Below are 16,418 nucleotides of genomic sequence, written 5' to 3' on the forward strand. Positions count from 1 at the left end.
TTCTATGGCATCGCCGCTGTGATGAACCGTTTAAAGCACCTTTATTTTTAAGAGTGTAGCGGAATTCATAATTTTCTGCTCTCTGACAATCAATAAAACTGTCTATATTGGGAGCATCTACTCTATTCCAAAGCATCATCAAGTGTTGTGATGCACCTAAAGTTTACATTATCAGTTGCTACGTTTTTTTTACAGCTTTTATTACCATCTTTGCATCTTTTATTATGTTTTTTTTCATTCACTATTGTTTATTAAAAATGTATTAAGCAAAGTCATTAAGTAGAATCTTTCCACAAACCTTTTAGCTATTTCATTTTATAAAAGCTATCTGTTTTATTTAAAAAAATACATAATAAAAATAATATTTATTATATGAAGTGAATTTTTACAGCATTTGATTTCCGCTAAAAATTGAAAAATACGTTTATCGTCCATTCTATTGTTGCTGAACTGTGAACATTAAGCTCACAGCTGAATTGGTGGACGTTTTGAGAAGACGTGCAGGTTCAACGCTTCCAGAGCTCTGGCGGCGCGTGCGTCGTGTCATCGGTCGGGTCCAGGGGGAGACAGCAGAGTGGAGTGTAATTGAATTGAATCAGCGAGTAACGCCGCCCACTCACGCGGGGATCAGCCTCTTCCGTGCCGCACTCAGAACCGCCCTGGACCGGGTAACTAACAGAGGGAAGGAGTGAAAGAGTGATTGAGATAGAACAGAGAAAGAGAGAGGGAGGAAAAGAGACACTTCAATACTTCAGAGATCGGATCTTGTTAAGGGAAAACCTGTGTCATTTTTTTTTAAAACTCCAGGCATCTAGACGGACTTTGGAGGACACGTTTGGGACTAAAAGCATACAAACAGACTTTGTACATTGAATGCGTGACAATGACGGCAGCTGTCGATATTAAGCCGTTAACTATAATAAAATCTGAAAAAGTAGATGGTAAGTACACTAATCGTTTTCTCATCCTTGTCGTTTTGATTTCAAGATTATTGCAAAACGCGCATTCGTCACTTGTCCAGTCACTTCTAAGTAACTTTTGTGCACACTGAGGTAACGTCTGTGTGAAATGCATTGACATCGAAATAATGTAACATACAGTCATGATTTGATGTCAGACATAATTTTTCCGAAACTCGGTGCAACATGAAATGTTTTTGACCAGCGAGTGACAGACATGTATAACAGGCTGCATGCGGCGCTCCAGATGTGCCAGCCGTTGATTTAATGATATATAAAAAAATATTTATTGTGCAGTATAGTAATACTAACTATATACTGTTTTTACACAGCTAAGTGAGCACATGTAGTTTATTCCTAGCCTACTTTCAACCAAGTTAGTAAATATGTTTTATATGTGGTCAGAGTTGTAACCAGTAAGGAAAACTAGACTAAGATAATGTATTTGTCGGAAAATGGTATTAATTAATACATCTCATCTTTCCAGTTGCAACATTTGAGATACTTCTCTACCACTTTTGTTCTGTAAATCAACCAGTTACATATTGAGATTGATCATCTTACTTTTTTCCCCCACTGGCCACAAATGTGACCACTGACATATTTTATGATCATGACAGAGCAATAACTGATTATTTATATACTCTGATATAGAAATCACTATGTGTATTATGACTTGTTTTACATGCTGTCTTTTGTGGAGCTTTCAGATTGGAATTAAAAAGCTCTGGTGACTTCTATCAGTCATGTAAAAATGTTCTTATGAATTGTACTCAATCTTCGTGTATAGTTGACAGCTCTGCAGGATTAAATACTGTGATGTTGTATGAGGATATTCAGATCATATGTCTTTTCAATCATTTGAACAGAAATGCTGATATTATGTGCAAAACTGAACCCTTTCATTGCTGTTGTGCAAAAATGAAAGCAATGTAATCGTTTAGCAAATACAGTACATGAAGAGTCTGCTCCCAGACTGATGTTGACTTGCCACACATGGCCTCTCATGACATGACACACTTTACTGCTTTACATAGTCGTGTTTCATTTCTTGCATGACCAGCAGGCTTGAATTTTAACTACAAGAGTGATTATTTTCGTGTCAAGCTGACTTTCAGAACATTGCGTCATCTAATGTGCTTGTGCATTTAGTGTAAGTTCATTATTTGGTCATTGGCTGAGCCCTGAGCTTTCTGCGTGATTAAAGTTTCGTCTTTCTTTCTTTGTGTTTTGATGTGAGTGTTCTTGTGCAATCTCACGCATGCATGTCATGGCAGGGAATTTCCCTTTTGGCTAAAGAGTGGTCAGTGTCAACTGAATGAAGTTTGTCATGATGCTGCTTCACTGTCCATTCATACCACATCCATTAACCCCCTCCGCTGACCCAGCCCGGCTCAGGAGGGGCCGCATGCCTGACCAGGGTGAAGGGAGGGAGAGAGAGAGGGAGGAAAGATGCCATGCTGGTAAAGCAGTCAGCAGTCTCACACTCCCCTTCTGTACTCCTGAGGACTGGAAAAAAGCGACGAGTATGCAAGTGGGATGTTAGCACATGCCTCGACCCAGTGGACTCTTTAAGAACATGACCCCTTTATTTGGGCCGGAAGGGCAGGGTGAGTTCAGTGGCCGCTAGTTTCCCTACGATAAAATGCTGACTGGCTTCGACCACAGCTGGTGGTTGTACACGCAGAATTCTGACTCCCTACCTCTCTCTCACACTCACACCACCAGCTGTTAATACATCATGGAAAAAGGCATTTACCTTTGCAAGCATGTCAGAACGAAAGCTAAAACATAATGACTCCAGCGCGATGTGCAAGATGCGATATGAATCATTACCACCCTTGCATATTTTCGCATACACGAGGGCCTGCTCTCTTTTCACACACAGTCGCAGAGTTTACATTTACAAATGCACTGGCACATGAACATGCGCAAACACTCTCTAGCACACATGCACAAGCTTTCTCCTCGCATGGAAAAACAGTTGTGTGCTGTTAAAAAAAGTGCTGATACTTGCAGCGGGGGTTGCCAAAATATCGTGCTATCTTGCAAAACAATTTCTCAAGACGAGCTCCCTCGAGTTCAGTCAACCGTGAGTGTTCAGGCCAGGGTGAATGGAGTCCATTGGCAAAGACAGTACAATCCATGCAAGACATGTTTACTGCTGGTCTGCTACTTTAGTCTTCTGTGCACCTTGTGGGTTCCATTTTCAGCACAAAGTGCTTGTAGGAGTGTAAAGCCCTGGCAGACTGGCACAAATGATTGTTTCCAGCATGCACGCGTCGTTAATGCGGATAGGCCGTAGACATTAAGCACCTGATCCCAGTTTGTATTGGGTCTTAAATCAAGACAAGCGAGCTGTGTCTTGAAGACAACGGCTAGTACAAAAACAAGCCTGCCTTCCCCCACCCCCATTTGGTTTTTGACTCTGTTTATACAAATGTGATGAATGGTTGAATTCAATCAAGAGTCACACAAAAGTTGTTTAGAGTTCAGTCCAGATTATCTGATTTACCCCGGAGACATGTAGTGCATGAAGAGACAATGGAACCTACACGGGAACAGGGCAGCCTCGATAAACACTTACATTCATTAATGGAATTGCTAAAATAAGATTGTGCATGGAGTTGGCACAAAACAGTCTCTCCAAGAACCCACAGAGAGTCTTAAAGCAAAAGTGTTTACTTGATTGACCATGCAACCTGCTAAGGAGCCCACAAGTCATTCACAAGTATGAATCACGTGTTTTGGTGCAGCACAGATGTTAGAACGGCCTTATGGTCAAAGATAAACCCGTGTAACATCTGCTACTAAAATGGCTAATGCTGTTCCTGCCCAGCCAATTTTGCTGTGCCAGAAGTCTTCAGCATCTTCTGAGAGTTTTGCTTTGAAAGGGGCGTAGTCAAAATGCTTTACAACGGGGTCACTCCTTTCATCTTTGCCCAAAGACTACTTAGCACAGTGAAATGAGTCAGCAACAACATGAGACACAGCCAGGGGTCACCTCCCACTCATTTCGGCCTAGAGAAATAACCCTTGATGAGGATATCTGGTCTTCCCTGTCTCTTTCTTTCTTACTCTTGCCCTGTGTCCATCTCAGGGATCAGTGAGTGATAGGAATGTCTGAGGATTGGGTGGGCTGCCTGTTGCCTGCTTTTATCTGATTAAGACTCTCTCATCCCGATCCCCTGGTAGGCCCCGCTCATACACCCTTAATTTAGATACCTACGCACTGAGCACTAGAGCAAAAGCAGTATCCAAGCATTATCAGTAGTGTGAAGAAATGATAATTCAAACAGACAGTCGTTTTTGCAACCTTTCGAGGGTGTATCTGAAAATGGCCTGGATTCCAGAGTTACATAACAGAAAGGTTTCTGTAAAGTCAGACTCATTGCACTTTTGCCAGGCGTAAGCATGCCTTGCTTACCTGACAGCTGTCTGATGTGGGTCTCTGGTGGAGCCAAACAAATGACTCGGCCTGAAAGCTGGTTTTATAGTTGAACAGTGTACGAGTCACTTCAAAAAGAATTTACTAATGTGAGGTGTAGGGCATGCTAATGGTTTCTAAGCGGCTGGATTAGTATTTGACACTCAAAATTGATTCACCAGACTCAGGCCTTGAGGCTAAGATGAAACACTGTTAGATCAGTCTCTTGCCTACTGTTAGTGAATGACTCCCTTTTCACAGAATGTCCACTGGCTACATGACTCCCCTGTCAAAAATTCTTTCTGATGAACACACGTTTTTATTGTTCCCTTTAAAGTGTAGTCATCAAAGGGTGAAGGGAGGTCCTAGCCTTTATTCGTTCAAGTTAACGGCATTAGCTAATGGCACAAACAAACTTTTTCCGAATCGTTACATGCGTCAGAATGACCGAACGATACGTCAGAGCCGTTTTCATTGCGGCATACTTGTGAAAGCTGTTCTGACCCAATTCACTGTGTTGCAGTTTGAAGTCTTCCCAATAGTTATCTCTGGCCCTGCTTCTCTGAACTTCAAAAGACCAAAACAAAAGCAAAAGACACAGCATGTCCCAGAGCAGGGAAAAAATAACAACCACAGTGTATTTTTTCCAACATTTTACAGCACCCATTTTCTCCCCTGTGTTCTATGCTTCTCTTTTTTTTCCTTGCGCTCGACTCTCTACAGTCTGTGGGCCACATGGGCTCTTGCCTCGTCTCCCTGGCCCCTGATGTGGCGTCTGCCTAGTGCTGTCTTCTCATCCCCGCCGCGTGCTACAGGCTAATTACTGAGTCACAGCCCCTGCCGTGCTGACTCCAGCACCCACCCCTCCTCCCATAAGACATTAGTCCTACCCTGTTCCTCCAAGGCTCTCTGGTGGGCTCTAGACCGCCTCCTGGGTGGTGGGAGGCCCTTGAGGTGAGTAAGCCAGTCGGGCCGGTGCCTGTCTTTCCATGCCACTCTTGTTTTTCACTGTGGCTGTTTTGCAGATGTCTACCGAGTACAACAGAGAGACATGGAGGGTGGCGTCGAATCTGGTTTTGAGATCAGGGCGCCATCCTCACTGGTTCTGGCTACATGTCTCACAACTCAGGGAGGTAGAGGAAGACCTGTTCCCAGATTCCACTCTCCCATCGGTGTATGCGCTTTCACCAAGTCACCTGTTTTAGGGCTCAGTAGTCAGAGCTGGTTTTGTAATTATCCTACTTTTGTCTCACCTCTTTGAACACAGTTCCTACCTTAGGGGCATATTGACGGAATGCTTCTGGCCACCAGTCCACTTACATATGAGATCTTAAGCTGTTCTCTGAGGTCCAGGTGTTTGGCTGTAGCTAGGTTTATGGTCTCTCTCGGTTTGTGAGTGCTACTTGATGTACAGCTGAATAGAAGGCACATGATCCTTGGCAGTCACAAGAGCCGCCACAGCTGGGACTTTTTCTCGTTCAACCTTCTCCCCGCTATCTACATATTTCTGACAGAGAGGCTCTGCTCGGGCGATTTAGGGACGAGAGCAGTTAACGGCGTTCTGTGTAGGTGTCTGGACTGGATCCAAGAGGCAGTCGTAATGAGGGCTAGTCTTTGACATTGTTCACTTACACCAGTTGAACATGGTGGGATTTGACAACTCGGCCCTTTCTCATAAAACAACAGAGCATGGTTAGTCTGACTTTTTTTTTTTTTTGAGCTTGTGAGAGTGTTCAGATGGAACCCGTTTAAAGCATTTTAAACTATTCCTTACACAGTTGAGAACTGCAGAGACTTAATTTGGCATGCCTCTCTGCTTTTCACTGCTTCTGATTTCTGACACATTTGATGTTGACATTTTGTCACCAGAGAGAATTTTACTAAAATGATGTATCACTTTATTCACTTTGATGAAGCGTTGTTTGCAGTTCGATGTGAATTTCAGAACAATTGCATCTTCGTTTCCAGCCTTCCATTCATCTATTTTGGGCTCGTGAACTCATTTTATTGCTACAGCTGTGGCACTTTTCTCTGCGTACAGTTAATTGTGTAATTGGTCCATTTAGAACTGAACTCAAAGGCACATTGGTTTTTAGGTCACAAATACAGAACAAACTCACACAAAAATCCCGTCCACATTAGCGATTGTAAAACAAGGCAGGAATGTGTGGCACGATACATAAAAACAATGCGGTCTGTGGGGAATTCTTTTACCGAGAATGCATCTGTTGGCCATCGGCTGGTTCCACAATAGCAGAAACCATTAGCCATTAGCTTGCTAATTGCATGCAGAGCTTTCCTTCCTTCATTTCCCTGATACTGAAAGCTGCTTGCTCATAAACTTAGCTCAGGCATGACTGACTACTCATGTATGAATTTGCTTTGATCAGAAATGCTTTTGGGCATATTTATATCCAGTGCTGGAAACATGCCTTTCCCCCTCTTGAAGTGCTGCAATTTCAGGTATATTTAGAGAAGGTTATTGGAGGTTTCGAGGAAGAATGTCGCTGAAAGAGTAAACTGTTTGTCAAGATCTGTATTTGTTTGTTCAGAAATCTAAACAGTATGATTCACTGATCCAAGTGCACTCAATGGTCTTTTAAAGGTGTTCACTCTGCAATGCAGTTGCGCTCTCACAATTTGCATGTTGCAAACCGCCTCCGCTTTACTTTGCAGTATGCATAGTAGCATCGCTATACGTATCTCTGTAATATAGCATGACTATTGTGGGCAGTTGAAAAGCAGGAGTGCAGACAAAAAAGCAGTTGATCAGAGTTAGTAGTTTAAACAGTTATGATTTGTCAGCAGCAGCTCTAGGCACAATAGTGGTTTCATATTAACCATACCAGATTGAACAATTAACTCTACAATTGTATGAGCAAGAACTGTTCAAAAAATGCCCATTTTGAAGTTGTGATTTGAATGCTCATTGTGACACACTGATGGTGGTGTGTATGAATAGGTGAGACCATCTAGTGAACCCTGGGCACCCACTAGATGGGTCTCTAAGAATAGCCACAGTGTTCCAGGGCGGGAAAGCCCCCGACGCGTGACCCCGGCGGGGTGGACGGGCTCCGCGCTGCCTTTGGGAGCTCGATCGTGGGCTGCTGCTATTCCTGTCTCGGCCCGGCCCGGTCTGCATGCTTTCAGATGGAAATCTAAACAGTAGGCAGAACAAGCACTTCTCTCACTGGATCCCCCACCCTTGACCGTGCCTTGTTCACTGCGGATCTGCTGCGTGAATGGCCCTCCTTCATGCAGGCCAGGTTTAACAGTCTCACTGTCACACGCTCTGAAAAAGATAGAGCGAGAGATAAAGAACTGAAGGTGTTTTATGGGCCACCCTGACACCCTGCTGAGGCACACAGTTGTCAAAGAGCAGAACTCAACTTTTTTTTCCCCCCTTTGTACTGAGGTCTACAAACTTAAATAACTTCATTTTCTGATTGGAATTTAATGACATATGCAACTCTGCATTGAAAGAGAAAGAAAGCAAAAAAGGGAAACACATTTGGGGTAAGATATGCTAATTTGACATACAGACTCAAATACACCAAGCACAAAAAAAGCATTCACAAGCTCAAATACCATCCAGACTATTGAGGGACTCAAATGAGCTATTTGGCTTTTATTACACACCCACTCGCTGTCTCTCACGCACTTAAGACAGACCCCTCACACACACAAATGCAGACACACACACTCATTCTTTGAAGTGTGTCTAATTTTAGAACGGACCATTAACACTATCATCAATGTGTGATCTGTAAGACTGCAGATCGGCCTTGGCTAGATATGTGCATGTCATTAAATCACTGAAAATGCTATGGAAAACACTGAATGAACTAGATGGGTGGGGCCCTGTGGTCATGCCAACGGTGATGTCATCTCTTCGGGGACTCCATTCATGTTGTCTTGGAAGCTCTCACATTACAGATAAGTGAATCATCCGACCCCTCCCCACCACACCCGACTCCATGAGACCACCAGGGGCTCATGACCATAATCACAATTTCACAGCCCCCTGACTAATACAGAGAGCTGAAACAGGCAGACTCGCACTCATCCACACCGCCCAAAGCACACCTGCACTGTTTCCATATGATATAAAGGTTGTCCATGTGGGACAGTACGGCTCAGACTCATCTTTTGTGCTAATGTAGTTCAGTAGACAGAATTATCATGGATTTATATCTAAGGCTATCATTTCTATGGAAATGAATACAATCCTTGTTTCATTCATTGAACTTCACATGCTGAGTTAATGATTCATTTGAAGAACATAATGTTGAAACGTCTATGCGAACTGTGGGAAAGCTGATTTAAAGTTTAACCACCATTGAACTAAAACAAAATATTATGATGAACATTAAACTGCATATTTGCTTTCAACAAAGAGGTTAAATTGAATCTGTGAATCATTTGTTTGATCAAATGAATTGCATGTTTGATCAGTGAATAATTTATTTACATGAGCCGTGAGAATGGACCGATTCACTAAAATGAATTGGATTTCAAAGAGAATATGAAAGTAGACAAGAGTGTGTTTGATTACGTTCCTTATATTGATGACTTGATGACTGTGATTGGCCAACAATAATGTCAACGTTTGAGTTCACAGAATGCATCTTCCAGCTCTTTCGGTGGTAACCGCATGCAGATTAGATCTGTTGATGTTGTTGAGCTTTTCTTTGAAAAAAGGCTAAGTATCCATTCGCTTCAGGTGTCCTTGCAGATACATGGATTTCACCAAGTGAGCATGCAACAATACGCAAGTGAAACAAAAAGATAAACTCAGTGTATGTTTTTCCTGGTTTGATTTTCATAGCATCCTCTGAACCCTCTATATTTTAATGCACAGCGTATAAGAGCTGTCATTTGCCTTTTAATTTTATCTAAATATACAACCATTTCAGAAATCACCAGGCTGCTTTTTTTCTTGTTCAGAAAGCACCTTGCCTTAGCCACTAATGTAAAAACCTTGCTGCAATTTGTGTTACATTTTGTCTAAACACAACATGCTTCCTTTACAAAGAAAAAAAGGAACATTTCCACTTTACAAGGGCCTTTCTCAGTCTTTTTTTTTTTTTGCAAATTCTGGCCTTGCATCACCTAATGTGAAAATAGGCCTCTTCTGCAATGAATGAAGTCTCTAACGTCCAGCTGGTAGAATGGCCTCTCTAATGCACAATTAAACACTGTAAATGGAGACTGCAGCATCTCGCTCTAATCAAATCACACGAGAGCACTGCATTGTTCTTCTCCATTTAGACGCTCTGCATAATGTATCACCGCAAATCCTTCCCTGTTTGAGTCAACTGGGGTTGCAGTTCAGGAGAAGGAGAAGGGAGAAGGAAGGAGGTTAGGAGGGACAGCTGTTGTACATTCCTGGCTGGGTTATGTCGTGATGTGGATCGACAACAGCGAGCGCAAACCCATACGGCGCCCAGGGCTGGCAGTTTCAAAACCGCGCGGAGATGCCAGAACATCTGGGTGTCAGTAGAAAAGCAGTCACAGACGGTGAAAAAAAAAAAAAGACACAAAGTGTTCGCTTTCCACAGTCTGGACTGTGCATTTAGCTCCCAGACAAATTCATTGTGCCTTAGTCACAGTCGGGCGCTTTTTGACGGCCACCAGTAATAGAATAATCACCCCTCACCTTGTGTTTTTGATCGCATTACTGTCCATTTTGCAAATTCTCTGTGACATTCTTCAAACCCTCAGGGGTTTTTTCTTTCCTAGACCCTCTTTTCTCAATCGCCACCCCGCCATTCCTAATTGGATCAGTGGAAGTCATCGGGCACTGTTTAACTCATCAAAGCCCTCTCTGTGTCCTGCTGGGTGCCCACGAGCAGTGAGGGCGAGCTTTCTAACACTGCGCTGTCTGTTCGACGCCCCGCAGCCTGCTGTGACATCATCACCCCTCTGCCAAGACCTCTGACCCCTAACTATTGACCCCTGCCAACAGAGGCCCCTCTGTCTCTGGCTGGAGACAGAGATGGGACAGCTTTCAGGGCGGAAGGGATTGTGGGAAGGTGGTCATCGATGTAGAATCTGACCTGTGACACACTTAGCGAGTTTGCAGACTGTCCTTGGCTCTGAGCAGCAGTCTAGGAGGTCAGGATGGAGGTGGATGGTGTGCGTAGGCCTGTAGGATAACTATGCTTAAGTGCGTGATGCTGAGGCTGGTAGTTTTCTTGTTGTTAAAGCTTGATGATGTAGTTCTTGACACTGATTGACATGTATTACCTCTGGATAGAAACTGACACAGATCTGGGACTTTATTATTATTATTATTATTTTAAATGTGTGTGTGTGTGTGTGTGTGTGTGTTGATTTGACTTGAATTTTATCATATTTATTTTTGTAAAATATAGTTGGCCTATCTAGTGAAATGCTGTATTTTTTATTTAATTTGGCTTGATTTTATTGTATTGTATTGTATTGTATTGTATTGTATTTTTTATTTCATTGTATTTACTTTTTTCATTTGATTTGGCTTGACCTTATTTAAAGGAGTAGTTCACTTTCAGAACAAAAATTTACAGAAAATATACTCACCCCCTTGTCATCCAAGATGTTCATGTCTTTCTTTCTTCAGTCGTAAAGAAATTATGTTTTTTGAGGAAAACATTGCAGGATTTCTCTCCATATAATGGACTTCTATGGTGCCCCCAAATTTGAACTTCCAAATTGCAGTTTAAATGCAGCTTCAAAGGGCACTAAATGGTCCCAGCCAATGAAGAAGGGTCTTATCTAGCAAAACGATTGGTTATTTTCTAAAAACATTTACAATTTATATACTTTTTAATCTCTACACAGAGTACACACACAGCTGGACCAGACAAGCATTTGAGGTTAAAAAGTATATCAATTGTAATTTTTTTTTTAGAAAATAACCGATCGTTTTGCTAGATAAGACCCTTCTTTCCTGTGATCGTTTAGAGCCCTTTAAAGCTGCAATTTGGAAGTTCAAACTCGGGGGCACCATAGAAGTCCATTATATGGAGGGAAATCCTGAAATGTCTTCCTCAAAAAACATAATTTCCTTACGACTGAAGAACAAAAGACATGAACATCTTGGATGACAAGGGGTGAGTACATAACATTTTTGTTCTGAAAGTGAACTACTTTAATTTTATTTTGTGAAATGTAGTAGATCTTTTGAAGTAAATTTGATTTATTGCATTTATTTACTTCTTACATTTTTACTGTATCTGTAACTGTATCTGCAGTTAATTTGCTCTGAGAACGTGTGTGACATATTTGTCTTTGTTTGATCCAACAGATCTGGAGTGTGCAGATGTTCCCTTACTGACTCCAGGAAGTAAAGAAATGATGTCACAGGCTCTTTTGGCCACATTCAGCGGCTTCACCAGGGAGCAACAGCGGCTCTCCATCCCAAAAGGTCTAACTCTATAGCACTTACTTATAAATAAAAACACTCTATACTAAAACGTATATCCATAGGGAAAGTTTTCTTACAAAAAAATACTGTCATTATTGACTCACCCTCATGTTGTTCCCAACCTATATGACTTTCTTTCTTCCATGTAACACAAATGCAGATCATACGGGTTTAGAACAACATCAGGGTGAGTAAATAGTGACAAAAGTTCATTTTTAAGGGTACTTTCCCTTTGAAACTCATGCTAAATCACTTTTGAGAACTAACTGACCATATTAATAACATCAGACGTTTTTTATATCTGATTATTATAAGAAAGAGAGGAATGACAGATAGAGATAGGAAGAACAAGACAACTAGGAAAAATAAAAAAGCGGTATATTTTCCTGGTTCCTGGCTCAGCATTCTGTAGCACTAGGCTGTTTTTGAAATGCCACAATCGGATTGCCTAAAAAGAGATCTTGCTAGATAGGCACATGGCACTCTGAAGCAGCAGAGGTTATGAATTATGCTTCCCAAACTATGGCAGACCGCAGAATGGCTTTGCTTGCTGTGTCTGGAGAGGCTGAAGTCTGTGTCGGGTCTGCGTCTGTCTGGAAATAGCTGTTGTGGAGCGTGTGCACAGTCGAGAAAGAAATAGAGAGAGAGTTGGTGTGTAGGTCTATAGGCTAAAATTACAGCTGTTTCAGTTCCTCCCACTGTGGCATCAAATTTATAGCAAAGTCAGCTGATAATTTCACATGAGCCACTTGACCTGTGACTAAAATATTGCATGCATCAGCACCACAAGTACACAAAATTAGTTTCTTCTTTGTTTACCTGCAGGAGCATGCTTGCTTAAACATGTAGTTGATAGCTCACCATAAACATATTGCGTCTTTGTTTAACATGATGCAATCTGCAAAATATATGTCGTACTGTGTATAAAATATAAATTGCATTTGCATGTAACATATGTCTGTTCCCTTTCTCTTCTCTAGACCCTCGCGAGTGGACAGAGGCTCATGTAAGAGAATGGTTGACTTGGACGGTAAATGAGTTCAGTCTGAAGAATGTGGACTTCCATAAGTTCAGCATGGACGGGGCCAATCTCTGCGCACTGGGCAAAGAGCGATTTCTGGATTTGGCACCAGACTTTGTGGGCGACATCCTCTGGGAGCATTTAGAGATGCTGCAGAAAGGTACTTGTCCTCACAGCGTCATAAAAGACAATCAGTGCTGTTTTTGTATCTTTGAGTAATTTTGTATTTTTATATTTTGTATTTTTAAATAATAGTTTTTAGTTGCTAGCTATTTGAGTACTGAGAAATGTTGCATATACCTGGAGTCTAATAAATGTTAAAATTGATAGCTCTCAATTATACTGATATTATTGCAGTATGAAAGAATATTTAAAAACTTTAATGTTAGGTGCGATTAATCGTGATTAATTTCAGAACAAAATGTGCAATTAATGTTATCTTTATAATCAATTGACAGCACTAATTATTATATGTGCAAATGAGCAATTGCTTTATAATAAATACGTCAACTTAGACACATTAATAGAGAATTTGACTAATGTATTGTAGAGTCACAGGTGTGAGTATATCCAACACTGAATACAGCTCACCCCTTCAGATTTTTGAGTTATAATGTTATTTATAAAGTGACTAATAAAAGTTAATATTGATAGCTCTCAATTATACTGCAATGTTAAATAGCTATAGTCAGTGGATAAAAAATAGGGGAAAAAAATAAACAATTTCCTAGAGAAATCGGTAGTATTGATATCAGTGATACTCACCTTCAGTCATTAAAAAAAATACCATTAAACAAACACAAATATACTGTCATTATGTTGTTTCTACATTAATTTAAAGATTGAAAGTGAAATTATTGCAATATAAAAGTATATTTTAAAACCTTAATGCTAGGTGCGATTAATCATGATTAATCACGACTAATTGCGATTAATCGTGATTAATTGTGATTATTTCATTATTTTTAACCATTTGACAGCACTAATTATTAAATGTGCAAATGAGCAATTGCTTTGTGATAAATACATCAACTTAGACATATTACAGACATACTTAGACATATCACAGGTGTGAGTATATCTAACACTCTCAATACAGCTCATCCCATCAGATTTCTGAGTTGTAATGTTATTTATATAGTGATTTTTAGCAGGCTTGTGCTCAATTCAGAATTTCAGAATTGGCCGCCATTCAATTCATGAGTTGGAATTTGAATTGAATTGACTCCGCCCCACAGGAAGTTGAATTTGATTTGGAGTTGGAATGACAGGAAGTGGAATTAAATTCATGGCAATTCAAAGACATTCCACACAGTCATACAACAGAAAGAATGCGTTGAATCTCACATACAGTTACATTAATTTTGTAATTTAATGGCATAATTTCATTACACATAACTAGTCACTCCTCAACCCTGCATACATTTTGTTCCAACATATAATGATCAAATTCTTGAAATAACTTACTCCCTCAATGTTTGATTAGTTTTGTTCAAAATGTTATTTTCATTTCAAAGTAATCAAATAACACAATGTAATCTGTACAAGTAGTTCAAACTAATATCATTTATAGAATATGTAATGCAATCATATCTGACATATATTGTAAGGCTTCATTGTTAAACACTTCACTTATGTATATGAATTTCTTTGAATTTGTATTGAATTGCAATTCTGCTTCCTTTAATTCATATTCGAATTGTAATTCTAGATCCTGTTTTTGACATCAATTCAAATTCAATTCAAATTCAAGAATTGAATTGGAATTTAGGAGTCATTCTCAATTCAATTCTGAATTGTGCACAAGCCTGATTTTTAGAAAAGAGTAAGACAGTACAGCAAAATCTTCTTTAGAAAAAAATATCATCTAGATTTTATAATATGTGCTGTGATTTGTCATGTCAAATGCTAGATGTAAGTGGTATCACATTTCGAAAGCCTGTAAAGTAAATTCCACTTTGACACGCATATCAAAGTAGTTTCTGTTGCATTACCTCACACAATCTAATCTGTTACACAACACGTTCAGCTTTGAAAGTGTGCATAGGTTCAGTAATTTGTGTTGTTCTTTTCACACAGAAGACCCGAAGCATTTCCCTGTCAACGGTTTAACCTCCAGTTTCCAGGAATCCCGTTACCCTCCAGACTACTTTTTCAGTGAGTATCTGTCCTTTCTTTCATTTTGCATCATCAGAACCTAAGCACACATACAACACTTTAGTCATTTCTATACTTGATGTCAAATGATCTGTCTGTGAAGGTATTTGAAGAAACCCTTTATCGCTTTTTTTTTTTAACTCGTCATTCAAACCTGTATTCATCTATAATAGATCTTTAGTTCACATAGATCTTATCCACAAAAAAAACTGTTGCTATCAAACTTAAAATCACTAGAAAAGCATCATGAATGCATCATGCAGCAATTATAAAATGACAGACATAGTGAAATTAATACTTAAAATGAATTAAATAATACTTTTATATTTCCTAAGTAAGTAAAGATAAAATAGCATGAATAAATAAATAAACAAACTATTAAAAATCTAATATTGACCAATACAATAAATAATCTCTAACCTTGACCAGTAACCGATATTGTAACCGATATATCCCTGCATCTTAGTCATTGTTCAATGGGAATCTTCACATTTACTGCAGCTTTTAAATCAAACATGGCAACTATAGTGTAGATTTGACATCAGTACATCCTTAATTCATCACTAATGGTCTTGTAACCAAACATCACTTAATTGTATAGTGTAGATGAGTTTTATTTTCATATCATTAATATACTTTTGTAGTTTTTGTTGATATTTTGACTTGGATTTTATTAAATACTTAGTATGTAAATACTTTATCCCCCCCCCCCCCCCTCTAGATTATGGCATTGAACATCCTCAGTGTGTCCCTCCATCGGAGTATTCAGAGCCAAGCTTCATCACAGAGTCTTACCAGACCCTTCACCCGATCAGCTCAGAAGACCTGCTGTCGCTCAAATACGAGAGCGAGTATCCAAGCGTTATACTGCGAGACACGCCTCTCAATCCACTGCAGGGAGACTACTTTTCAGTCAAACAGGAAGTTGTGTCACCTGACAACATGTGTGTGGGTCGCATTAGCAGAGGTGAGTATGGGCCAGAGGTCATGTGTTTCGATGGAAACGAAACTGCATTCATTCAAGGTCTAGATTAACATAGTCTAAACGCTTGGGAGACAAAAGCTAATTCCTTACGTCTATGCATGTTTACGATCTCCCATCGGGGCTTCGATTTATCCCCATCACCCCCACAGTGATCAGCAGTGTGTGGTCTTCGAAACGCCGCTCTCATCTCGCATTACCAGAGTTATGCACGCATTGCCAGGGAATGAAGTAGACCGTTGGGTTTATTTGTGGTTCTATCTTACACCATCTCGAGAAGCTCTCAACTGCGGTGGGGGAAAAGGAGAGAAAAACAAAGCTGTTTGCTTCAAAGTGAGAGATGTTTGAAGCCACAGAGCGCTGGTAGCCGTCTTTTGTGTCAAGGCGTCCATGTGAGGTTACGTTACTGGTGTTTTTGTGAACCTTGGGGTTCTCGTAAGGAGCGAGAGGTGTAAAGCGTGAAA

General features: G+C 40.3%; 1 protein-coding gene across 2 annotated transcripts in view; it reads left to right on the forward strand.

Moving 5' to 3' along the window:
* The window catches only part of ets1 (v-ets avian erythroblastosis virus E26 oncogene homolog 1), a 59,876-nt gene that overhangs the window by 29,976 nt on the left and 13,482 nt on the right, over positions 1 to 16,418 (forward strand). The window contains exons 1-5 of one of the 2 annotated variants that reach the window (XM_073850108.1): positions 681 to 941; positions 11,675 to 11,794; positions 12,775 to 12,975; positions 14,895 to 14,972; positions 15,694 to 15,939. In XM_073850108.1, the coding sequence (XP_073706209.1) occupies positions 884 to 941; positions 11,675 to 11,794; positions 12,775 to 12,975; positions 14,895 to 14,972; positions 15,694 to 15,939 (703 nt within the window). In that variant the 5' untranslated portion in view covers positions 681 to 883. Of the gene's footprint in view, positions 1 to 680; positions 942 to 11,674; positions 11,795 to 12,774; positions 12,976 to 14,894; positions 14,973 to 15,693; positions 15,940 to 16,418 lie in introns of those variants that run through there. The other variant, XM_073850107.1, reaches the window with a different exon arrangement.

The sequence above is a fragment of the Garra rufa genome, chromosome 11 (genome assembly GCF_049309525.1).
Source record: "Garra rufa chromosome 11, GarRuf1.0, whole genome shotgun sequence".
NCBI classification, from domain to species: domain Eukaryota; kingdom Metazoa; phylum Chordata; class Actinopteri; order Cypriniformes; family Cyprinidae; genus Garra; species Garra rufa.